The sequence below is a fragment of the Danio rerio genome, chromosome 3, assembly GCF_052040795.2.
Source record: "Danio rerio strain M-AB ecotype USA chromosome 3, GRCz13ab, whole genome shotgun sequence".
NCBI lineage: Eukaryota > Metazoa > Chordata > Actinopteri > Cypriniformes > Danionidae > Danio > Danio rerio.
In genome coordinates, this window is record NC_141023.1 from 14,452,501 (window position 1) to 14,478,825 (window position 26,325).

A 26,325-nucleotide genomic window follows, 5' to 3' on the forward strand; every position below is an offset into this window, starting at 1 on the left:
CAGCAGCAGAAGACCACACCAGGTTACACTTCTGTCAGCTAAGAACAGAACACTGAGGCTACAATTCACACAGGCTCACCAAAATTGGACAAAAGAAGATTAGAAAAGCGTTTCCTGGTCTGATGAGTGTACCCATCTAGCTAATCATCTCAGACTGGTTTCTTGAACATGACAATGATTTCATTGTACTGAAATGTTCTCCACAGTCACCAGATCTTAATAGAGAACCTTAGGGATGTGGTGGAACAGGAGATTGGCATCATGGATGTGCAGCCGACAAATGTGCAGCAACTGCGTGATGCTATCATGTCAATACAGAACAAAATCTCTGAGAAATATTTCCAGTACCTTGCTGAATCTGTGCAACGGAGGATTAAGGCAGTTCTTAAGGCAAAAGGTGTTCAACTTGGTACTAGTAAGTGTACCTAATAAAGTGGCCGGTGAGTGTATAGAGAAAAATATTTAAGGTTAACAACAAACATTCAAATCATCTGAAAATTAATATGAAAAAACAAAAGTCTAACAAAAAAATTATTATTATTATTATGTACCACAGTCATGAAGAAAAGGATATTTAATTATATTATTCTGATTTAAATTTACAAAAAAAATTTAAAAAATTTAAAGGGTCACGAAACACCAAAACACATTTTTTGAGCTGTTGACAGTCATATATGTGTCCCACACTGCTAAAAACACTATTAGGACACCTATATTTCACTAAAAAGTGTAAATTGGTTGTTTTTGCGTTATTTCAAGCAAATTCGTACTTCCGGTTTGAAACGAATTTTTGAAGCTGCGTCATGCGTCATGACATATTAGCGTTGTATTCCAGCGTGCAGACTGGGCGTCTATGCCAGAGTGAGTCTTATTACGTCTTACAGTGTGATGCATTAATGCATGAGTAAGGCTTGGTTCAAACCAATCAGCGCGCTCTATTGTGCAACTTCATTAATATTCATTACTGTCAGAGTGTAGACGGCAGAGACGCCACATTGTGTTGGCAAAACAAGCGTGAAGTGTTGCTTTTATAGTTTGCTGCAGTTAAGTTTCGTTTTCCTTTTCTCTCTGTGAGAGCGCAGACTCACGTGTGGATTAACAGTGTACGCGACGCGCGACAACAATAACTTACGTGTCTAAGGAGGATTATTGTTTACCTGAGAGCTGTTCTCATCTGCAAACGCTGAAATCCAGATTCGCTTTAGTCGCCTCTTAATAAAGACGCGGCTCTAGTTGCTGGTGATTGTCCTGTCTCTACAGATTTGGTAAGTGAGCGACCAGTGCTCTTTGTTTATTCAGTTCGTATTTTATTCGTATCAAACAAACTATTGCAACGAGTGTAAACAAGTTAGCACTAACAGTTGCAACTTAACTATAACCTCGTGTAGGATTTTGTGACCGGAATAACAAACCCGGCTTTCTAACGCTACCTGCCGTGTGCATCTAAGTTTCCGGGAAATGCTGAGTTTTTTTCTCTCATTCGCCGTGAGGTATCAAACATTGCATAAAAAATACACGCTTAGAGCAGCTCCTCGAATCAAATATCACGTTTATCGGGAGGGACATGAATGAATTCTCTGAATGAAAGAGCCAAACTGCAGTTAAAGTTCACCATTTAATAATTTGGCAAATAATTCGACTACAGATGTCCATGTAAACACAGTCACATTGTCCGCTGTGGGTGTGTGTTTTGACTCTGAAATTCAGCGCGCCCAAATAGACACTCCCACACCCTCCCACTTTAGTTCCTCCGACACTCCCCCCTAAACAGAGCTGGACACGCCCACTTTTCTGACTTTTTCCAAAGTAGAGGTGTGAAAACACCCTGCTGACACGAGGGGGTTTCATGGCCCTTTAAACATCTGTGCACATTTTAATCAAAACTGCTTTAGTAATTAGTTTACTTAAGTAAAGTGTAAACTCAATACTGCATTAACAAAATTATAACTTCCACAATACCAAAAATAAACGTAACTAAATATTTCTTTATTATAGTTATTTTTTAATAATTTTGCTCGTTTATTTATTTACTTATTTATTTATTACATAAATCTAGTAACGTATTTATTTCTTATCTAATGTATTCCTTACATACATTTTATAATAATAATGATAATTGTTTAATAAATATTAAATATTGTACATTTCGATTCACATCTTGTTTAAAAATATGAAGCAGAATATCTATGCCTCGATCACACATTTTAAAACACAAAAAATGACATTTTAAATGACAACAATGTTTCAGAGTATTATGTTTTGACATTTTATTTCACAAAAAAAAACTTTTGTTGATGTTATGGCATGAGCAAGGTAGATTTCATTAAAAATGAATCAGAAGATAATGAACTGAATATCTCATTTACTGTACCTCAAACACAGTAAGGCTGTACATCATGACATATTCATTTCTGCTGTTGGAGAGGAAGTAGAGGCAGTGCCTCCATGAGCCAGGCTGACCTGCAAAACTGTTCAGCAGCTCCTCTGCAGAAACACAAACAAACACATCATTCAAACATTGAGATCTAGTTAACACAAACCAAAAAGTGGAAGTCGTTTAAAACAGTGAAATGTTTAGTCATGCTGACTGTCGCCATTAACACCACAAAAACAAACACCAAGCAGAAACTTCCTTCAATGATGAACGCATCAGTCAAATACAATGAATAGCACATTTACAAGATTTCACACAAACACACGAATGTCATTTTTCCTCATTTAAAAATAAAGAACAAACAATGGCTGATTCACAAATGGAGCTCGTCATTTTTAATTTCTAATAAAAGAATACTGGATGTACAGAGTTTTTTTTATATTTGCATAAAAAGATACCTTGTTTTTTTACACGCCCACACAGGTGAGAATCACAAACCAGTGGAGCTCAAATTGCAGTGTGTGTGTTAGTTATATGCATCTAAATACAATAATAATCTATGTTTTTTTATCTATCTCTTCTCTATGAAGATAACCCTTAACATTTAATACCATGACTAGGTTTCTCTTGATTAGATGTGGATTTATAGCGCAACCAGATCTCGTGACATTTGGGAACTGAAAAAACAAGCCACGGAGAGTTTTTAGCATATGGTTTCATCTCAAAACAAGGTGCGAAATAAGGTTAAAGGGTTAGTTCACCCGAAAATGAAAATGTATTCATCATTTACTCTTCCACAAGTGCTTTCAAGCCTGTTTGAGTTGCTTTCTAATGTTAAACACAAAAGATGATATTTTGAAGAATGTTGGAAACCTGTAACCATTGATTTAAATAGCATGGTTTCTGCTACATTCAATCTTCCATGGCGTGCGCCAAACCAAATATTCATCCCACCACGGCTACAGTACAGCTTCTTATTAATTCATTAAACATTCATTTATAATCGCACCTAACGCATTAAAAGGTAAGTGAATTATAATAGCGCAAACTTTTCTGTTACCGTAGTAGGGCTGTGCGCTATTTGTTTAACACTTTAAGGTGACGTGCTGACAGACAGACTGACTTACTGACAGGTGCGCGATGCGTGAGGCCGGCAAACACGACGTAGCTTTCAGTTAAGATGAGCACAGTTTACATAATTATACTTAATTCATAGATAAAGGTCTGTGATTCTGCAAACAAATACTTTAACGTAATCTTTCTGGAGTTTACTGCCATTTCACTTTACTTCAGGATGCATTAATCCCGCTCTCTAGGGCTATTGGAGACATTCAGAATTCCTAGCAAATCTAATAAATGTATGAGACATACTCGCAACTTAAACGCGCTAAATCGCACTTCAGCAGTGTTTATTTGAGAGCACACCAGAAGATCTGCGCTTGATAGCGTTTGAGGGCGTGCAAGAAGTTTTGTGCACGAGCAGAGGAAATCAGCGCGCAAGCAGAGATTAGCATGCTTATATTAACCTTACATAAATGCGATCCCGACGTGTAATACGCTCACCACATTTCTCCATTTGTCATTGAAATAACACCATAGGTAGTTAGTAGATTTGTGTCTAACCCTAACCCCAACCGGTTTTCAGCTATGTTTGAAGTATTTTCTTCAGCGTTTAACATAAAAAAAATACCTAAGCTTTGGAACCACTTGAGAAAGAGTAAACAGTGAGCAAAATGCCCTGACCCTAAACCAACCATCTAAAGATCTTAAAGATGGCTGTTCAACTTTCAATTCCACTTATATTTGATGCATTTAAAATAAAATATATTAAACTAGATTTTGAATAATTTTCTTTTGCATTAAGAAGGGTTTATGCTCAATTATGGACTCAAGACTAAAACTAGCATAAGAAAACCCTTGAAAGTAACAAACATTCAGCCATTTCAAAAAGTTAAATATGTAATCTCACCACTAGAGGGCGTGTATTCACAACAAACAAAGGCGCAGTTTAAGAACTGAGTGTGGAATCCTGGAAGATAAATTGATGTGCTAAAGTCTTTAACACTTATTATCACGATAGTGTCAAGCAGAGTAAAGGTTATTGCACACTGAATCCAAGATTTGACTGTAATGTAATAAATCCGACCTCTCGTTGTGTCCATCGAATCGACACACACTGTCTATTGCGTTAAAAATTGTTTAAACTCAAATATGGAGACAACAAAAACTAGCATAAAAAAGCCTTGAAACTAACATGCATTCAGGCATTTCAAGAAGTAAAGAATATAATTTCACCACTAGAGGGCGTTTACTCACAACAAACAAAGGCATAGATTAATGACGGCATGGCAGAGTGTGGAATCACGAGTTAAATTGATGTGCTAAAGTATTCAACACCCATTATCATGATAGTATGAAGCAGAATAAAGATTACTGCACACTGAAGCTGAAATATTCATCCCTAAAGTAATAAATTCGACCTCTCGTTGTGTTAATTGTATTGACACACAGTATATTACGTAAAAAATGGTTTAACTCAATTATGGAGTCAAGACCAAAACTAGCAAGAGAAAAACCTTGAAACTGACATGCATCCAGGCATTTCAAGGGTTAAAGAATGTAATTTCGCCACTAGAAGGTGTGTATTCACAACAAACAAAGGCATGGATTAATTACGGCATGGCGCAGTGTGGAATCATGAGTTAAATTGATGAGCAAAAGAATTTATTGCTTATTATCATGATAGTATGAAGCAGAGTAAAGGTTATTCCACACTGAATCCAACATTTTTGCATGTTAACAAAAAGTAATTTGTCCTCACATTGTGTCGATCGTATTGACACACTGTATCATCATAAAAAAATTCAAATCAGATCCAAAAAAGCGCTTTAAGAGGTGTTTTGACAGTTCAGAGCCACCATACAAGCAAAAGGCAAAATACAGAATGCCTTTACTTGACCAGCACAGATGACTTTACGACAAACAGAGTGCATAATTTAACAAAGACAGAATGTGATGGACAAAAAAAAAAACAGACATGAAAATTTCAGACTCCAGGGTGCAAAGACCTTAAGGCTGAAAGCTGTCGAAGTGAAATGATATCGCTAAATCAATTGCTGATGAGATACGAGTGCAACAAAAGCAGCGGAGCTTTTATTATGCTTACAATTCAACATTTCCGGTTCTTTGGCAAATGATCATGTGGAAAAGCAGCGCTGTTTTTATCTGATCAAAAAGGTTTTTCAAAAAATATATGTCAAGTCAATGTGTGTTAAGACATGAATGAATGTTTTTGAACACTAGCTGTAGGACAACTTTGATGAAAGGTTTTGCTCCATTTCAAATGCTATATACTATACAAGACATTTAAAAGATATTTTAAATAAAAAAAAAACTCTCATATTGTGCCTTTAAATTCTGCCATATTATTTGGGTGAATTCCTGACAACAACTAATACATTTGTAATATAAAGCAAAACGATGATGACAATAGCTGTCCAATAGCTCTATCAACTCTGAAATATATACTTTAATCTAGGTCTGATGCTCACATGGCTTGACAGATTACAGATAGGTTTACTTCCTAGCATATATTACTGATCATACATTTAACAAAATGTCCTGTTTCAAAGCACCATGTTGAGACTATATCTTTGGCCAAATGCTTTTAAACAAACCCAAATACCAAGGATTTTTTGAAGCTCTAGAGACAAGCAGACTAAATGTCATGAATGTGGTCTCCACCCACAAGATATAACCGTTATTAGACACATTCCTTGCCTTAAAGGAGTCGCAATTACTTTCATTTGAGGCTGTGTCATAAGCTTAAGAATTGATATGGTTTGTTGCACTAAAATAAACAATAAAACTGTGAAATGTCATCACAGAACCAACAGCTTATTTTCCCAACACTCTCTAATCACAATTTGTGTGCTGCCTTTAAAGGGATAGTCCACTTAAAAGTGAAAATTCTGCCATTATTTACTCACTCTTGACTCATCAAAAATCCGAACTATTGATTTCCATAGTGTTTGATTTTCCTACTAGGAAGTCAATGATTACAGTATTCCAACATTCTTCAAAATATCTTCTTTAGTGTTCAACAGAAAAAAAAATAATAATAATCAAAGGTTTGGAACCACTTGAGGGTGAGTAAAACCGTAACTTTTCCTTTTAGGCTTAATCCCTTTGAGGGTTTTAAAGGAACACTCCACTATTTTTTGGAAATCCTTTTACAACTCTAGAGCTAAACAGTTGAGTTTTACCATTTTAACGCACTTTTAGCTTAGCTTAGCACAATTCATTGAATTGAATTAGACCATTAGCATCTCACTTTAAAGTGAATTTTCAAGAATTTCAATATTTTCCTATTTAAAGACTGACTCTTCTGTAGTTGCATCATTTACTAAGTATTTTGTAGCTATATGTATGAAACCATACTCTTATATCAGATGCTAAGGGTCTAATCCGAATCAATGATTTATGCTAAGCTAAAACTGCTCCTGCCAGACTTGGAGATCATCCAAATGGATTTAAAAATGGTTACACTCAACTGTTTAACTCCAGGGGAGTTATAAAATTGGCCTATTACCCATTTCACCCATTATTAATTAGTGTGTTCCTTCAAATAAAAGCTTTCTTTGCGTATTAAATGAACGTTATAATCATTGCTGAAACATGTTGCTCAAACATATCAAAATGATCAGTAATAAGTTTCATCTGCTCATTTCACATTGGACTTTGACCAAGCAATCTTCTATTGACACTGCAATGGTTGTAAAATGACTGGTATTACATCATGCTATGAACATTAATATATCAACACACAGTGCGTCTCAAACCTGAACATCTGCAATCTAATCAACATGCTGTAATTGTACATTTTAAGGGTTAGTTCACACAAAAATGAAACCCTTATTTCATTCCAAATTTTGAACATTTAATAACATGTTCATTTAATAAACCCAAACACATTCCATAACTTCAGTTAAGTGCTTGAAATAAATTCTTCTGTGAGATGATTTAATTGTTGTGTGTTTTATGGCCCGTTTCCACTGAGGTATGTACAGTGCAGGTCACCTTTATCAGGCTTGCGTTTCCACTGCCAAAAGAGTGCGTACGACAGTTTCTAAAAATGTCATTATTACTTGAGGAAATGTCTACAGTAAAGCACTTCATATGAGAAGCACTTCTCACAAAACAGATGCTTTGTACACATGAATACTTGTATATAAATGTTCATTACTAACCTTTCTATGAACATGATTTGATTATAACTGCAGATCAATGACAATGCAATGCAAAATAGCCTACTGCAACCGTCTGCAATTATATTAAATAAATAAATAAATGCAACATATATGAACACATAAAGACCCTTACAGTCTCCAATATGGTATCAATTACAAAAAACTACACACAGCATACATTCAGTCCTTATTTGGGTTCATAAACAACACGAAATATAGGCCAGAGTCAGAGTAAACCTCTCATCTGGGTCATTAATCCTCACCAGCACATGTAACCTCTGTTAGACAGTAATTCCATCATTCAGAGTTTATAACAGTCCAATCGTTGATTATAATATTTAAACACGGCAGTTTGTTTATGTTTTAGTTTGCAGAAGTATCATTTGCTGCTGTTTTTCTGGCTTCTCTTTTGTTTTTTCGTGTGTTTGTCCCTTTCAAAATGAATCAGATATCAGAGCTCTTCAATAATCATGAGCACGTTATTAATAAGAGCTCAAGAAGTTCGTTATTTTAAATACAGACGTACAGACTCTTGAGAAAGTGAAACTGCTCGCACTCCTAGACGGGCTCGTAAAACAACAACAACAGGACACTGCCGATTTTGTTCTTCTTAGCTTTGTGGCTGTTCATCAAGACAACGACAAGGTTTGTTTGAGCTTGGGTCGACCATGGCTTGGTATTATATGCATATATTATTATGGTGTAATGTCTCGGCTGTGTTTTTAAAAATGGCGGTAACTTCGTTTTCATTCACCTGCTTCTGCAAGTGCTTCTCTTTAAACCAATAGCGTTCTGCTGCGCGTCTTGCTCCACCTTTTTGTGCTAGGTACCCTTTGCAAAGTGTTCCCGTCTCCCTCTCCATATTGGTGTGTAATATTGCACTTATTTAAAATGATGAAAACGTATTATGGTAAGCAATGTATTTGGTGAAAGTCGTATTTGTTTTATTTCAGATAGAAGGAAAGCAGTTTTTAATTTTTTAAAAAGCATTTTAAGGTCAAAATTACTAGCCCCTTTAAGCAATATTTGTTTTCGATAGTCTACAGAACAAACCATCTTAATAACTTGCCTAATTACACTAACCAGCCTAGTTAACCTAGTAACCTAGTTAAGCCATTAAATGTCTCTTTAAGCTGTATAGAAGTGTCTTGAAAAATATCTAGCCAAATATTATTTACTGTCAACATGGCAAAATAAAATAAACCAGTTATTAGAAATGAGTGACAGTACACTAAACTCACAATACAACCATACAACAGACACAGCTAATAACTACCCATTTAGATCAGTACAAAAATGACTGTGCAATCAGGATATGATAAGCCTGTGAAGGCCAATGTCATGCACATGCTCACCAATCTCTCTCTTGCGGTCATTGGTGGTGCAGCTGTGAAAAAACTCTGTCATAAGACTCTCCAGGGCCCGTAAGGAGGCCTCCTCTGACGCCTGCGACACACACACAGAGGGGGAAGGGAAGGGAAAGATGAGATATGACAAGATAAGGCATTTCAATATGAACTTTCAATGCAACCATGCAATGCCACCAAACACAACTGTATCGTATATCCAGAATAAAAGGGTTTTGAGTCACATGCACTGAAAGGTAAATGGCTTAGAAACTAGATAACGTCCCGTTTAAGCTTACAATCTATTTTCACAATGGATCATATGATTTTAGGGCACTATATAATCTGCACTACAGAAAGTGCATTAGTAATTGCAGAGTCCGATCATAAATACTGAATCAGCATAATAACATGTCATAGAATTTGCATAAATAAAAAGTTTATTAAGGAGTTTAACTCATGTAGCACTTTTAAAATGAACTCAATGAACTTTAACATCAAGTTACCCGCACAAAGATGCAAATGCTAACACTATGAATTGTTATGCTGTACACCTTATCAAATCATGATATGAACTAGTGTTGGCTGGGTCTGTGGAGGTCAAAACACACATTTTATGATCATGATGGTGATGAAAAAAGCCTTTATTTGTCACCTACACTGTTACATGTAGCGAAACTGGACCCCTGCTTATTTACTGAGCTGCGCAGAATCATTTCACACACATTTGACTATTTTGTGTGAAAAAATTTTGTTATACATTAGGGCTGCGCAATTTATTGTTTTAGCATCAATATCACAATGTGCACATCTGCAATAGTCACATCGCAAGATCTGCAATGCTGAGTCAGAATTATAGTTGACCAGGAGCCACAGAACATGCCATCTGTAAAGTTACCGCTAGGTTTAACCATCTTAGAGTGAAGGTTTATCCTTTGCATGTGTTTTTAAGGCCTGTGACTGCATTTTGAGGGAGTTCAATACATTGGGACACAAAAAAATGATGGTGTTTGGAGGTGTTACAAAGATTTATTGTATTATTTGTATGGAATTTGTACAATGAAGTTTTTCTTAATTAAATTTTTTGTCTCGTTTCAAGTCCAAATATCTAAATCTCAAAGTGAAAACTAGATTTAACTTAGCCCATAGGCAGAAACTTTATATTGTTTTAAGGAAAAACTCTTCATTTCTTCTAAAGGTGAAAAGAAAACAACACGTTTACTTGCCTTGATCAATAAATTTGAGATATTTGGACTGGAAATGAGACAAAGCGAAGTGAGAAAGGCATTTTAGCCACTACCTTTATTTAATTTCTGTATTTATTTCTGTAATTTCTTTAACATTTTTAGACTCCCCAGAAAACTAGAGCTATTCAAACCATTACTGTGAAACTGTATTCAAGGTGCAGTATTCATCGGAGAAATATAAAATAATCGTAATATCAGATTTTTCCAATATTGGGCAGCCCTATCGTACATTGTACAGAGAGAGAAACAAAAGCTTCTTCGTATGTCAACAAGTCAAATAAAAAAGGTAAAAGAAAATGTGACTGAAGTATATAACTATTGCACAGTAAAATTTTGTTTTTATATGTTGTTTTAAGTCATTTTAAAATCAGCAATTATGTAATTATTCTTAATTGTTTAGATTTGAAGAAATAAATACATTTAAACAAAAGTAAAACTTTTATTTGAAGCTTCTTTTATTTCTTAATTATATAGTTTTTTATTGTTGTTAAATATTAAAGATTTATGTAGGGCTTCCTTATTTTGTTTTAATTGTGGGATGTATATTATTATTAATATAAATACAAATATAAATAAAATAAACAAAAAAATAAACAAATTTATATTAAAACAAATATAAATATAAATAAATATGAATAAAAATAAATAAATAAAAATGTATTAATAAAATTGATAAATTAATAATGAAAATAAATTAATAAAAATGAATAAATAATAATAATATACATGTACACACACACGCACACACACACACACGCAAACAAACACACATGTTTAAAATAATAACAAATATTACTCAAAACATATTGTAATACTAATGTAATGCTGACATTTATTGGTCGGGTATGGCAACCAAAATCCAACATCTGATAGACGTCATAGTGGTAACATCCACACAACGTCAAGCTGTAACAACGTTAGACGTTGATAATTGGTTGATTTTAGGTTGTGTTCGAAACGGTCTAAAATCAAACGTCGAGCCAACATCTTAAGCGTAATATTGACGTGAAATACTAACATTTATTCGTCAGGTATGGCAACCAAAATCCAACGTCTGATAGACGTCATAGTGGTAACGTCCACACAACGTCAAGCTGTAACAACGTTAGACGTTGATAATTGGTTGATTTTAGGTTGTGTTCGAAACGGTCTAAAATCAAACGTCGAGCCAACATCTTAAGCGTAATATTGACGTGAAATACTGGCATTTATTCGTCAGGTATGGCAACCAAAATCCAACGTCTGATAGACGTCATAGTGGTAACGTCCACACAACGTCAAACGGTAACATTAGACGTTGATGTTTGGTTGATTTTAGGTTGTGTTCGAAACGGTCTAAAATCAAACGTCGAGCCAACATCTTAAGGGTCATATTGACGTGAAATACTGACATTTATTCGTCAGGTATGGCAAACAAAATCCAACGTCTGATACACGTCATAGTGGTAACATCCACACAACGTCAAACGGTAACATTAGACGTTGATATTTGGTTGATTTTAGGTTGGCCGTTGGACATTGACCTGCCATTGAGTTCTGACGTTAACCTGATTTTCATTTCCAAAAAAAATACAGCATGCCCACGACGTTGGGGTACAACGTCAATCTGACGTCATGTTGACATCTTGAGGCAGCTGGATGTTTAAGGTAACTTCGGTCATCATACAGCAAACATCTGTCTTCCAAACAGTTTGCTGCAATTATAACTCGCCCATGTCTTGAGATTAGGACAGAAATCCCAGGACTGGTTTTTCTAATCCCCAACGACAAGAAAATTTAAACTGCAGTTTGAAGGAAAGTAGTAAAGTAAAAGTACCGATACAGCACAAAAAAAATGTAATCAAGTGGAAGTAAAAGTACACATTTTTTAAACTAAAAACTTTTAGAAAACTACAACTACAGTAGTTTGAGTGTTTTTAATTTGTTACTTTACACCACTGATGCCTAATAATGACGCATGATGTTGTTTTTATTCTCAGCAGTTCCTTTTTTTATCCTGAGTACTTTAACACATTAAAAAGTGACTAAATGCTCAGAAAAGCAAAACGCTGGAGCCTGAATACAGGAAGTGGCCTGCTGCTGCTGATGATGATGATGAGGAGGATGATGTGAAGGCTTCTGAATTCTTCGTATGAGTCACAACACGCTGCGTGTGACGTCACGGCTGCAGAAGAATGCCTTTGATTTCCTCAAACTGATCAGACAGTCGTGAATTCAACAGGACACCGTTACATATCAATGCAGAATCAGCTTTATGAACGCATCGCCATCATTTAATGACAGAAAAACAAACAAACATGCGTTCAATTAGCATGTTTCACACCTGACACATCTAAAACTGCTACCTGCCTGTTACAAAACATCATGTTATAAGCATTTAAGCATTTTCAGCACATCTGTCAGGTGTGTGCATTAAATCAAGGCTTTCAGCTCAATGCAACATGATAGTTTACACATAAATACTCAAGCACAGACGTTCCTAACGCAATGCAAGCTCTTTGCATTAGTGAACATATTAAAAAAGTTAAATATTATTGATTACATGTACATAAACATGCATAAAATGATATATGAAAGCGATTTATGAGTGACTGGTACATATAAATGCATGAATGTAGACTCACCATGCCCGGGTTCTGAGCTGGTTCTAGGCTATAATATGAGCTGGATCTGGATCTGCTCGCTCATGCTTCCTCTGGGCCTTTTGTGCGTTATTTCACCTTCTGGAAAACACCGAGAGCCCGCATTACTGTACGCCCGGTGGAACCACCGGGGTTTGGGCTCCGGGACACTTGTTATTATTGTTGATCTGGCGCAAACCTAAAAGGGGACGAGACTGGAACTGACGCTGGCCGGATTCACGGAGACAACTCGCATTTAAGTACTGCGAAGCACTGAAGAGACCGACAAAACAGCGGTGGTGAAAATGTGTCAGGACTCTAATGTTGACGTCGCGGGCGGCGGTAGCGCTGTGCGGGGCTCGGTGGCTCAATTTGAGCCCTCAGAAGCTGACAGAGCCACTCCTTGGGTTTGGTAGGATCGCTCTTTCCGTGCAGGCCTCTCGTAGCTTCCTCTCATCTGCCCATTAAACAGGCGGAAGTGACATCTTCCTCATAGAAATAGAAATGCGATATGGTAGAAGGGCAACGGCATGAGGGAGTGGCTTACTTTCGTGGGCGGGGCTTCAAGCGTCAGTTGAATGCAATTGGTCGAGATGGGAGCTTTTAGGTACTAGTAGCGTTTATTATTTAGCAGTTTGAGTTTTATTTGTTTCGCGATTATTTTTTTTGTAAGAAAATAGCGGAGTAGTTGAGCCTAAATCACTGTGAAACACTTTTTATTACTTTTAAAAATGACTTAAAGGGGTAGTTCACCCAAAAACGAAAGTTTACTCACCCTCACGTGGTTCTAGAATTTGTATCAGTTTCTTTCTTCTATTGAACTTAAAAGAAGACATTTTGCTAAAAACCTCTAACCATTTTTGTTGGACAAGCTAATAATATTGAACCCAACTCTTAAAAAAACACTCTTATCAAAGTACAGGAGAAAAAGTTTGCATTTAACAAATAAATAAGCATAAAAACTAGCATTATTTATTTACAGCAGTTGCATCTAATTATTGACATATTATTTGTTTGTTTGAAGCTCAAACAAAAGCATGGTCATAAAATGTAATGGAATTTAATTTTTTTATTTAGGTTGTTTGTTTTAAGCTTTCTGCAACAAATGAAAAATTAGCACACAGTATACCAAAAATCCAATAATTTGTCATTTTACTTTCAATTTACGGGTCATCTGCATGTAGAACGTGTTACTTTTCTCAACGCTGGTCATATCGTACCAATCATAGTCATTAGCGATTACTAGTCCAGTTCGTCCTTTAAATCAATTTATAAAGCACACAAACATTGAGGTTAAACGAACGTATCAGGTATATATATATATTTGCATTGATCTAACTTAAATGATCATACTTATTATTTTACAAACGTCTTCAACAAGACAAACGCCTCTGAGATTTGAATGGGGCTCAATGGAGAACTCGATGTTTTGGGCCGTCAAGCGCCCTCTTGAGGAAGGGGGTCCTGTTCTTTTCAGTAAACTGTCATTTGAAACTAGTTAGTAGTTACTTTTCATGCTCGGTGTACTCTAACCATTAAACTACCGGAAGTGAAATCTTAATCTCGGGCCGGATGAAACCGGCCACAACAAGACACATGTTGAGTACAGTATGAACTCTTGTGTGGAGGTATTGCCTCACTGTCACACAGACGCATCCTGCCCTCTTCAGTCTTTCAGATGGGCTCATTCTCACGCGAGAGATCCCTTCCTAATATACAAAAGCCATCTATTTATTATAGCTTCTTTAATAAATACACTATTCATATATAAAAATTGGAAAAGGTTTCTGTTAGCTATTATTTTACGTGTTTTTATCCCACACCCAGTGGACACCTTGATTTCAAATTGACAACGAGGATGACGTCAAAAAAGTCAAATAGATTTGAGGTCAAAACTTAGACATCTATTTGACGTTCACACACCGACGCCATTTTGACCACTAAAATAATTACACAAAAAGCATTATAAGAAAAGTTTTATTAACGTGAAAGCTTCAATTACAAATGCAAATTTGTATGCTTACAAAGTATTTAAACTAAATTGATCCTAAAACGACGTCAGATTGAAATCTAACATTGGCATCAAAATTGATCACAGGACAGTCCCGTTATTGATTGTTTACGTGTTTTTTGGAGCCAATGTTAGATCTTAATCTGACGTTGTTTTGACCAATTTAATTTAACTGACCTCAAATCAATTCGCATCTTTGCCTGCTGAGAATTAAAACAGTAGTTTGCTTTTATTTATTTAAATGTAAACATTTAAGTGTGCTTGACCAACTTTTCCATTGAATGGTTGTTGTTTGGTTCCTTTTTTAATGTTTTTTTTAACACAAAGTATTATAAGAAAAATTTTATTCAGCTTAAACTTATATATTAAATTTATAATGGAATTTTGTATCTTTACAATGCATTCAAACTACCTTGATGTCAAAACAACGACTGATGTTAGATGATGTCAGTTAGATGTCAAACTGACATCTAACATCGACATCAAAAATCAATTACAGAACAGTTTGTAATTGATTGTTGGCGTGTTTTTTGAGGCCAATGCTAGATGTCAATTTGACGTCATTTTGACGTCAATTTAGTTAATTGATCGATGAGAACTAAAACAGTAGTTTGTTTTTATTTATTTAAATATAAATACTTAAGCATGTATTTGATACCCTTTTGATAAACTTTTCCTTTAAATGGTTCATTCAAAAACACTAAAAAATATAGGGTTACTGATATTTTAAACTGGAGATAGACTATTTTTCCAGGCCAGGTCAAATATAATAATCTGGATTTTTGCTTTTATCATTTCCAGAGGTCAGTAAATTTGCATTTATATACAATTCATCAAACAACAGATCTAAAACATTCGAAAACCTTGTAATTGATATTCCGTTAATTTTGAAATGTTATTTTTTTTAGAATAATGTTCATTTTGAGTATCTCTTGCTGTCATTAAAATATTTTTATATATATGTACGTGTGTGTGTGTGTGTGTGTGTGTGTGTGTGTGTGTGTGTGTGTGTGTGTGTGTGCATTAGGCACTGATTTGTAACCATGCACATAGGCAAACTGTAGAAAAAATACCTGGTAATATCATACATTTCTCTGGTACATTTTGTTTCTGCGGGTCGGATGTTCCTCTTGAACTGTGAGAATCACTCAGTCTTTCTGAGCATGAAAGGGAAGCACTTGCGACTCTCTTGCTGCGTGTTGTTTAATGTGGTTTGCCCAACGGCTTCACATTATGCAAGCTATGTAGATGTTGGGTAAGACAGCAGATTGCGAGGTAAACATTCACAAGCATGCACTTATGTCAAACAATACATTAAACAAAGATGACTCACAATGCATGTGCTTTATTTCCCTTTTTCAATAAAAGAGAAATACTTGAAAGACGATACACATAACACAATCTGGGTCACATTTAAAAACAGGAAGTGTTCCACGTCTACAGTATATGCCTCAAACCCTTTAAGGAACTCCCACACACTCATGCAGAGAGTTGTGTGTTGTGTTAAACAACTTAACTTAAAATTAAGATCTCAATAAAAATATACATATAATATTTTAAAATAGTAATAATTCTGTAAAATGTGATAAGAACTAATAAAATAAGAAAGCGGAGGGTTAAAAAAAACGATTCTCAGACATGGTTATCTTTTGACTCGTATTGTTTTCTCAGTTCTTGTATCTGATAGGCCCACGCTCTGTCCACGCCTTCACCTTCTACTTTACACGCCGTCCAATCAGGAAAGGGAAAGCGTCCCGCCACAATCAGAGCATCTTCCGGAAGCTCAGCCAGCAACTTCTTTTGTAAAAGACTTAACTGATAAACACACAAGGTATATGGTACATGAGGCTCTATAATAGGATGCAAATTCATGCACTGATTACATTAAGGTTATTGCATAGTATTAATTAATTCAGGAATCACTGCAATACTCACCACACTGGGGGCTAAAAATACGGTGATATTTTTATATGTTGAGAGATCAACCTGGAAATGCAAAAAACACAAACACAAGCCAATTACGCACAACTTTGTTTATAAATACTGTTCTTCTTCTATATGAGAATGAAGTCAATGGATGCTGCTTTCACATATTCCTCTATATATATTTTTTGTGTTCATCATAAGTAAGAAACTTAAAGTGTGCCTCACGATACTGGAATTTGGTATTAATTTATACTGAAGTTTTAAAAATAGGGCCATTTCCCTCAAACATTTGGGCGTTGTTAAGCGTGTTCTTAAACTGCGCTGACTTGCCATTGTGTTCACGTGCTCAACAGAAATGACTGTGATTGACCATGAAGGTCATCAGTTCACCAAACTCACATCTGTTTGCTAAGTGTAACAGGGACACCGGATCTGCGATTTATCAGTGGATCGCTCGTATGTCAGTGTAATACGGTTCACAGCCCTTTGGCCGCCGGGAAGAAGGAGGCAGAGAACCGACGCAGTATTAAAATGATTTATTAATAACAGTGACGGCAGCTCCTCACGGAGGCTGCCGTCTAAACCAAAACAAACGGATGGCAGCTCCTCACGGAGACTGCCGTCAAACTGAAAGCAAAAGTAAAATATGTCTGGGCCCGGTCCTCTCTCGGCTTCCTCTGCCATCGTTCCTCCTTTTATCGTCAAGAGCTGCTTCCGTGGGATCCGAGGCAGGTGCGCACCGCAGGTGTAACCACATACGCAGTGGCCTCACTCCGTTCCCACGGCTCTCGGCCACGCCCCCTCGCCACAGTCAGCTTATAGACAAACCAGCTGATCTTCGTGGCTTTAAAACGCTCCAGTGTGCCGTTATCTGAGGTTACACTCAGTAAATAGCGGTGAGTTTGGTGAACCGATGATCTTCATGGCCAATCCTAGTCATTTCAGTTGAGCACGTCACAATGGCAAATCAGCACTGTTTAAGAATGCGCACAAAGGTTAGCAGGAAAATGTACGTTTTTAAAAGTTTCAGTACCAATTGGTATCGAATTCCAGTATCGTGACAACTCTACCTCACACAGGTGAGTGGGTTTGACAAACCACCAGTAAAAAACACACTCTTTCATCTCTGACACTTTTACAGACACTTGCACCAGACACTTTCTTACAATCACTTCATATTTCTAGAAAATCATTGTACATTTCTGAGTGTGCCTCACACAGGTGAGTGGATTTGACAAACCACCTGTTGAAAACACACTCTTTCATCTCTCTGACACTTAAATAGACACTTGCACCAGTTTTGCATATTTGCACCAGATATGTTTTTAAAATCACTTTATATCTCTAAAAAAGATTGTGCATTTCTGTGTGCCTCACACAGGTGAGTGGGCTTGACAAACCACCTGTCAAAACTGTTTACTTCTTATTTGCACTGGACACTTTACCTAAACTTAGTTTTTACAAGGACTCAATGAGGTAAACATTGTTTACCTGTGAATATAACACAGGAAATACAAGATAACTCTAGATATGGTCAAATTTAAGAAGTCACACCTGCCAACAATGATAACCCTAATTAACCAATGAAGTGGAAACAAACAAAATATCTAATTAAATTGTCTTTTGAGTCCTAATGTGGCAGTGTGCCAGTTTTCTTTACTTTTGTCTTTATTATGTTTGGCTCGATCAAGCACCTGACTTCAAGATTTTCTTCAGATGTGTGCACACTGATTTCATTCTTTTCTTACCTGTAAATGTATCACGAATCATGTTGCACTACTTGATTTCTTTAACCTTAATATATCTTGCACAATATTGCTCTTCCTCATATAAAAGTACTTGTAGTCATTAGGATATATGTATATTTAAGTTTTTATAGTATATGTATATCTATAGTTAGATTGCCTCTTGTTAGATATGTATAGGTTTAAAATAGCCAGTGTTGTGTTCTTATTTATGATTAGGTTTTGTTTATGTAGCACCATGGTCCTGCGGGACACAACTATTTCTTCTACTGCATGTCCACAAATGACAACAAAGCTAGACTTAACTTAAACTAGTTTGATCAAGAGGACAGAAAGTAAGTAAATAATTTTCCTTTTTGTGGGTGAACTATACCATAAAACGTACAGACAATTGCAAAGAGTGGCGAATTGCAATGATTTATGAAAACAAAATGTATTTAAAGAAAGTCTGACTCACATTCATGGTGAGCAAAGGTTAGTTATTCAAAAAAAATAAAACAATATCATATATAATCAATTTTTAGGAGACTACATTTCTGGATGTATCAACTAAATAGAGCAAGTACCTTAAAGGAGAAGACATATTACAGTCCAGAAAATGTTGGAGGAAATGTATTTATAATTTACATATATAATTTATACAAGACAAGCTCTCTGGGGATTTTTATGAGATGCTATATAGTATATATTCTGTCTGAGTGTAGTGTATAATATAAATTTATGTGTTTTAATGTTCACGGTACCTTCCAGAGGTCCTCTCGTCGATAAGAAACACTTCTGTGGTGTCCAGCTCTCCACGCATGAAAGTGTGCAAGACGAACAAGCCAGGGGTTGAGCTCATAACCGACGGCTGGAGAGAAACCCCGACGGCAAGCTTCTAACACCTGCACACATTTACAATACATCAGCATGCGCACTACTGTTCATAAGCTTGGTCTCAAAAATAATATATTTACAAATCTAATCTGTAAATACAAAACACGATTCAAAAATACACAAATCCAATCCGTAAATTCAAAACAAGATTTATAAATACACAAATCTAATTCCTGAATACAAATCATAATTCAAAAATACACAAATACAATTTGCAAATTCAAAACATGATTCAAAAATACATAAATCCAATTAGGAAACTCAAAACCCAATTTAAAAATACACAAATCCATTCATTTGGCAAAAATATTTATGATTTCTTCTCGTGCCAATTAGCAAATTGTGTGTTGTATTTATGAACGGATTTGAATATACAAATTGGATTTTGTAAATGTGAACTGTGCTATATGTTCATAAATGCATAAATAAATTTTTGAGACTGATCTGGCTCCATATGGGGCAAGGAATAGTTTTTAAAGAAATACTAAAATACTCAAAAGTTGTATTTACAATGTTACAATAACTCTCTCTGCTCATCTAATTCAGAACTCTTAAATAGTAATAATATAATGATATCAAGCATTATATTACAATGACTTCTGAAGAACGTGGAGTAATGATGCTGAAAATTAATAGAAATAAACTAGATTTCAAAACTTACTAAATTTTTTTGTCTTTTGTGTATTTTGATTTTAAAAATGCAGTCTTTTTGAGCATAACAAAAAGGGGGCACTGGTCTTGTTTTCTGTTTTTCTTTCTCTCTCTGTTAGTTAGTTTTTGTAAACTTGGGATTGTGTCAGTGGAGAGGCAGTGCCATTTTTCTTTTTCGAATTGTTTTTCACCTGTTTGTGTTAATAAGGGAGTTAAGGTGTTTTGATTGTATTTTAATTTATTTTCTTTAATAATAATTAGTTGATGTTCCCATTTAGTTAGATACTTTTTTTGTCCTGAGCACCTTCTTTATCGAAACTTTCCTCCCTTCAACTGTATATAAAACTTGCGTTATTCTTCATTCTAATTGTATCGTGGGTTTTCTCTTATTTTTTTTATTATTTTGATTATTATTTTGCCTTTTTAAAATTGAGACACACATTCCATGTTTATATAGACCCTTTTAAGACTGTGAAGATTGGTTTAAAGATCTTAACCATCTTAAATCCTCAAAAGTTTTCCAATATTTCAATTTTTAAAAGGTTATTGCTTATGCGAGGTGTTTGTAATGCATAATCCATGGACAGGACAGTAAATTTAACATTGTTGTTTAATTTGGCTGCAATTTTCAGTTTCACACTTTTTTGAGTGTCATAAAACGACTATCATGGAGTTCTTTTTTTAGTTTCTTGGGCAAACTGGAATCTAAAACATTTATTTGTGATCCTCTCCCATTTACTGCTCTAAGTTTACACAACTATGATGACCTCTGCTGCTGAGAAACTCGGAAATGTGAAAAGGATCAATTCTGTTGTGTGATTTTCACTCCCATAGGTTTGATGAAAAAAAATGCAACAAATGAAACACTGTCCTTATCCAAAAATAAATGAAAAAGTTACAACTTACAATCCTGCCATCACCTGATCCCAGATCAGCGATGCCTCCCGACCTTCCCTTCATCAGAGTCATAACATTGGAAACTTGAGCTTTGCTTGCTGGTATGTAAGGCACCTGAAACAGTAGCGGTTAATAATAATAATTAATGCACACACACCTAAAGCAAATGTAAAATCAAAGCATGCATTTGCATAAAACCTCACTTGTAATTTGAGCGGCACTCGGCGAAACCCTGGCATTAAAATTCCTGCCCAGACTGCATAAACCGTCAGACCTGTTGCTGCCGTCAGCTGCAAGATCTGCCAGCCGCCCAGACGCTTCTCTCTGAACTCTGAGAGCACTTCTTCTTGTATGTCGTCTTCCATGACTGAAAAAATAAAGATGTCAGAATTAAAATACATCATATTTTATATTACACCTCTTAGTATTGCAAACATACCTGTGCATTTGGTTGACACCTGCTCCCTGAAAAACGCCTTAGTGGTGTATGGTCCAGGTTTGGACCTGAAGGTTGTATAATAAAAAGGTTTATATTTCTTTCAATTCACTTACCTGCTAAATTTCCAGATTTTCATATTTATCTTTTGTTTTTGGATAAACAAGCTAAATTTGTCTGCTCAGAGTTTGTTGGTACAAGTTAGTTTATGAAAAAGAGTTTCTGTCAGCCACCAGAGGATCAACACAATGTCAAAAATCAGAGACAAATACTGTCTTAAACTATCCAGCACAGCTACTACAGCATGCCATTTCTCTGCCTACAGTATTCTTTTTGACTGAACAGATCTGGTACATTATTTAGCAGGGTTGATCATTGAACAGATTAGAAGATGAGAAAGAAACTGATTTTTAGCTGTTATTAAAATCACATAAATCTTTTTAATATAATTATATTAGTGCTGGGCAAAGATTAATCCCATCCAAAATAAAAGTTTGTTATGCGAGTGTATTTTATACCAAGTACATACAGGAATCTGAGAGTGAAATCCAATACCTTCTGAGACTTTTTTTAACACTCTTTCCGTACATTTTAAGACCTTATTATAACCACTTTAGGTTCCATGCGGAAGGTGGGATTTTAACTTTCAGTATATTTACTAAATATGAATGTAAGAAACTAATCCAAAACAAAAACATTATTCATACAGTAAATTAAAGTCTATTAAATCTAGCTAATTCAGTAGGTCGGTGCCTTTAGAACTGCAGAAATAATGGTGTTGCATTGGTCACTGTCAAATCTAGCAAGATTTTATTGATTTGATAAATTACACAGCATCCTGATATTTGCAGGCTTAATTCAGGCACACTTTAGCAGACAACCAGATGTTGCAAAATAAAAAATGATATAAAATGTATTACCTTGCAAAAAAGCGTTTAAAGCTTTTTTTTAAAACAAAACTTTTTTGTGTGTTTTTTGCTTTTTATAAAACTGCAACAAAACTACAACAAAATACAGAAGAGAAGAAAAAAAAATCAAATCACCCAATTCAATACACTACAATAATAATCTAAAATATAATACATAAAAAACACTAACCTATGACAGAACAACCTAACGACAGAACACAGAGGGACAAATGCACATGGAAGCAAAATATAATTTAGCTGGTCAGGTAATGCAGAAATAAGAGCAATTATAAAATAACGTTGTAGTTGTTGTATCACCAGAAAAATGCATTATCCTGTCTACAGTTTTATTGTCAAATAATAGTTTGGGCACATTATTAAGAATACTATAGATTATGAATAGTGAATATTAATTACACTGAATCTTTAATTACCATATTATTGAAAGGGGTTATTGGTTGCCTAGCATTTAATACTTTTTAAGGGCCTTAAATTTCTCTACATTGATTTTTCAAATTTTAATACTTTTTAAGACCCCGCGGACACCCTGTTATATATTTATTATGTATATGTGATAGAAGAAAACTGTACAAAACCATTTTGTTACAAACTGTAGTTATTTAAATTTACATAGAATTTGTATTATATACTAGGGCTGCACTATATTGGAAAATCTGACACTGTGATATTTTTTTTCTCTGCAATATATATATATATATATATATATATATATATATATATATATATGTATGTATGTATGTATGTATGTATGTATGTATGTATGTATGTATGTATGTATATATATATATATATATATATATATATATATATATATATATATATATATATATATATATATATATATATATATATATATATATATATATATATAGAACAGTTCTGTCTGGATCTCGAATCTGATTGTCTGATAACCGTGATATATTTAAGTAATATCAGCATTCGTACAGCCTCTTTACCCTTTGTGAATTACTCCGCCCACATACAGCCAGCAACAAGCAGACACTAAAGTTTGACAAATATTACTGATTAGACAACACAATATACTTTTGAGGCTTTTTTAGTTGAGAATGTAGTTCTTGAGATTGTAACTTTGCAGATTATTTGTAAAAATAGTGCCTATTTTAAAATATTTACAATTTCTAAGATCTCGTCGGCGGCCAAAGACAGTTGATGTTGTCTATCCATAAGATGGCACCAGAACCGCATAATAAGCTATTGCTTTGTGTGTTCTCCAGCGTGAATATAAAGCTGAAAAACGGAAGCCTCGTGGTTTTTAAGGTGGACCGGATAGAGTCAATGGGCTCTATCATACACCCGGCGCAATGTGGCGCAAGGCGCGGCGCAATACTTGTTTGCTAGTTTCAGCTTGGCGCAAGAGTCGTTTTGAGTCGTTGCGCTACGCTGTTTAAATAGCAAATGCATTAGCGCTCATATGTGCGCCCATAGGCATTCTGGTCTAAAAACGAAGGCGTTCTGAGGCGGACCGCTGGCACGTTGCTATTTTGAGAAACTAAAATAGATTTTTCATTAGACCAAAACAAACCCGGTCTAAACTCCGGCGCAAAGTTGCGCCTCGCTTACGCACTGCTTAATACGCACAAGAGAGCAATAGGCAAATATCTTTACATATGAAAAAATGTAAATATTAAGGATATATATAGGATATAATAAGAATAGATATAGGATATAAATATAAAGGATTAAAATATTACAAAACATTATTTTCTAGCTTACATAAATATGAAAAATCTCTACTTTTATGTCTTCTTCATCTCGGGAGGCTTTTTCAGTTCATTCATAACAATTTGCATATTGTATAATGTTATTGTTATTAGCAGTATTATTTATTATATACATATTTATATTTGTTTTATTAAAAACAAGCTTAGATTTGCCCACCTGTCAGGTTTTAGACCATATGGGGCACAGCATGTGTTTTAGGATATAACTCAGGTTTTTGAGCACACTTCATTATTATTATTCATTTATTCGTTTGCTGGAAATTAGAACTGAATTTAGAAATAGTTTTGAAATGAATATTTGCGCTTAACAAACGCAATTAATTATTTATAAACTAATTGATGTCTGTGCGTAAAGGTTTCCCTATCCAAGAGCGAAAGTGAAAGTGATATATTATCTCTCATTCCCACGCAGTAGATGCTCTGTGGAACAGTTTTCTGTTAATATAAACTGTTAACTGTTTGCTTGTGAAATGCTCAGTTTTTCCACTTAGACTTACTTTACGTCTTGTAAATAGCGAATGCGCTCTTGGCGCGACGCAGCTGGCTCTTAAAGGGAATGGGAGATGAGACTTTAATTTATTCTCAAAACACACCTATAACTCATTAAGAAAATAAACTCAACCCTTTTAGACCATGCGCGTCCCGTCAGTAAATTAGCAAAAACGCATTCTGACACGCCCTGAAGCGTTTGCGCCCTGCGTTTTGCGCTCTGCGCATGGACCGTCAAAATAGAGCCCAATAAGAAGCTGTTGTTAAAAAGCTGAATTCAGCCTTGTCCCTCCTTATCGCAAACACAACAGAGGTCTGGTGAGAAATCGCCGTCGACGGATGGCATTTCATGTCACGTTCAGCCTTACCATGTCACACACCAGAAGCGCCGCTTCTCATTACGCTATAGAGCAGGGGTCACCAATCTCGGTCCTGGAGGGCCGGTGTCCCTGAAGGGTTTAGCTCCAACTTGCCTCAACACACCTGCCTGGATGTTTTAAGTATACCTAGTAAGACCTTGATTAGCTTGTTCAGGTGTGTTTGATTAGGGTTGGAGCTAAAATCTGCAGGACACCGGCCCTCCAGGAACAAGTTTGGTGACCACTGCTATAGAGAATCATTCAAATACTAGCTCTGCGGTCTCGTGCCAACGCACGCCTCCCACCAGTGCTGATATACAGCCATAGCACACTGCTACTCATGTGATATTGCTCATACTTATAATATATTGCAATATAATTTCACCATGACTTTAATAACTTTTTTTTTTTTGCAAAGACTTTAGATTTATTGAAATTATTTCATAGGGGGGTGAAATAGAAATATATTTTTATGCAATTTATTATATACATATATGTATTATGTAATCAAGGACTTACCAGGTATGTGTGCAGAGGCAAGTTGGAGCTAAACCCTGCAGGGCACCGGACCTCCAGAAACGAGATTGGTGACCCCTGTTCTATGACATGAGACAGCTATACTACTGTTCTGTCATTGTAAATCTTTAATAATTTTTTTAAATGATTAAATAAAATTTATAATTTATTTTAAAAAAGGAAAAAAGGAATGTGATTATTTTTTGCCCAGCACTTAATTATATAAAAATGTATTAAAATGGTGTGTAATACTTGGAATGGGCTATAGTCAAAACGGACATTAGTCTATTTTTATTATGTAACACTTGGGTGTAAAAAGCCTTTTTAACGCACTACTGAACGAAAATACACTTTATTCACAATAAAGCCATTTAAGAGACTTCATTATGCATTTCATTGACATGTCTTCTCAGACATACAGCAAACCCTCCACAGTATGTCTAGTCTACAACAGTTTACAGTAGGTTACTTCTTCCAAACATATCATGACTAAAAGAAACGGCTCTGTGCATAAAAAGTACAATACATTATCACAAGTCATATAAAAAAAATTATAACAAATGTTACAAACTAACCTTCACTTAACCGACATGAACATAGCAACCGGAGAACATAGCAGCTGTCGAGTCTGCACTCCGTCAACATCCTGTTTTGGTCATTTCAAAATAAAAGACGGCTGTTTTATTTTGAGTTCCTTTTTTTGTTGCTGTATTTATTTCTTTTTTTTTCTTTCAGACTACCCTAGCATTTTGTTTCGCCAAACAACAAATATAGTTATTGATTGGGCAACTTCTGAAACGTGATGAAAAACCACCTCAAAATTACAGAATAGCATACTACAGTAGTATTATACAGAATTATAATAACATGGTTGCATATAGGTGTATAGTTAAATAAATGTAATAAATAAA

At 35.2% G+C, this 26,325-nt stretch overlaps 2 protein-coding genes across 6 annotated transcripts in view; both read right to left on the reverse strand.

The window, feature by feature from the left end:
- Positions 1-13,307, reverse strand: part of xpo6 (exportin 6) — a 50,670-nt gene extending 37,363 nt beyond the window's left edge. Inside the window, exons 1-4 of one of the 3 annotated variants that reach the window (XM_087242234.2) lie at positions 13,037-13,300; positions 12,841-12,939; positions 8,979-9,069; positions 2,372-2,484 (exon numbers count right to left, since the gene is read on the reverse strand). In XM_087242234.2, coding sequence (XP_087098360.1) covers positions 2,372-2,484; positions 8,979-9,069; positions 12,841-12,843 — 207 coding nt within the window. In that variant the 5' untranslated portion in view covers positions 12,844-12,939; positions 13,037-13,300. 3 annotated transcript variants of the gene reach the window in all.
- A 2,726-nt stretch (positions 13,308-16,033) lies between these two features.
- antkmt (adenine nucleotide translocase lysine methyltransferase) lies at positions 16,034-26,071 on the reverse strand. 3 transcript variants are annotated; one of them, XM_087241800.1, is made up of 8 exons: positions 25,990-26,071; positions 21,383-21,447; positions 21,147-21,310; positions 20,953-21,057; positions 19,263-19,403; positions 16,784-16,834; positions 16,561-16,663; positions 16,034-16,088 (listed from the first exon to the last, which is right to left on the reverse strand). In XM_087241800.1, exons 3-8 carry the CDS (start codon positions 21,306-21,308, stop codon positions 16,075-16,077), a joined length of 576 nt encoding a protein of 191 aa, XP_087097926.1. In that variant the 5' UTR covers positions 21,309-21,310; positions 21,383-21,447; positions 25,990-26,071; the 3' UTR covers positions 16,034-16,074.
- Positions 26,072-26,325: the final 254 nt, after the last annotated feature.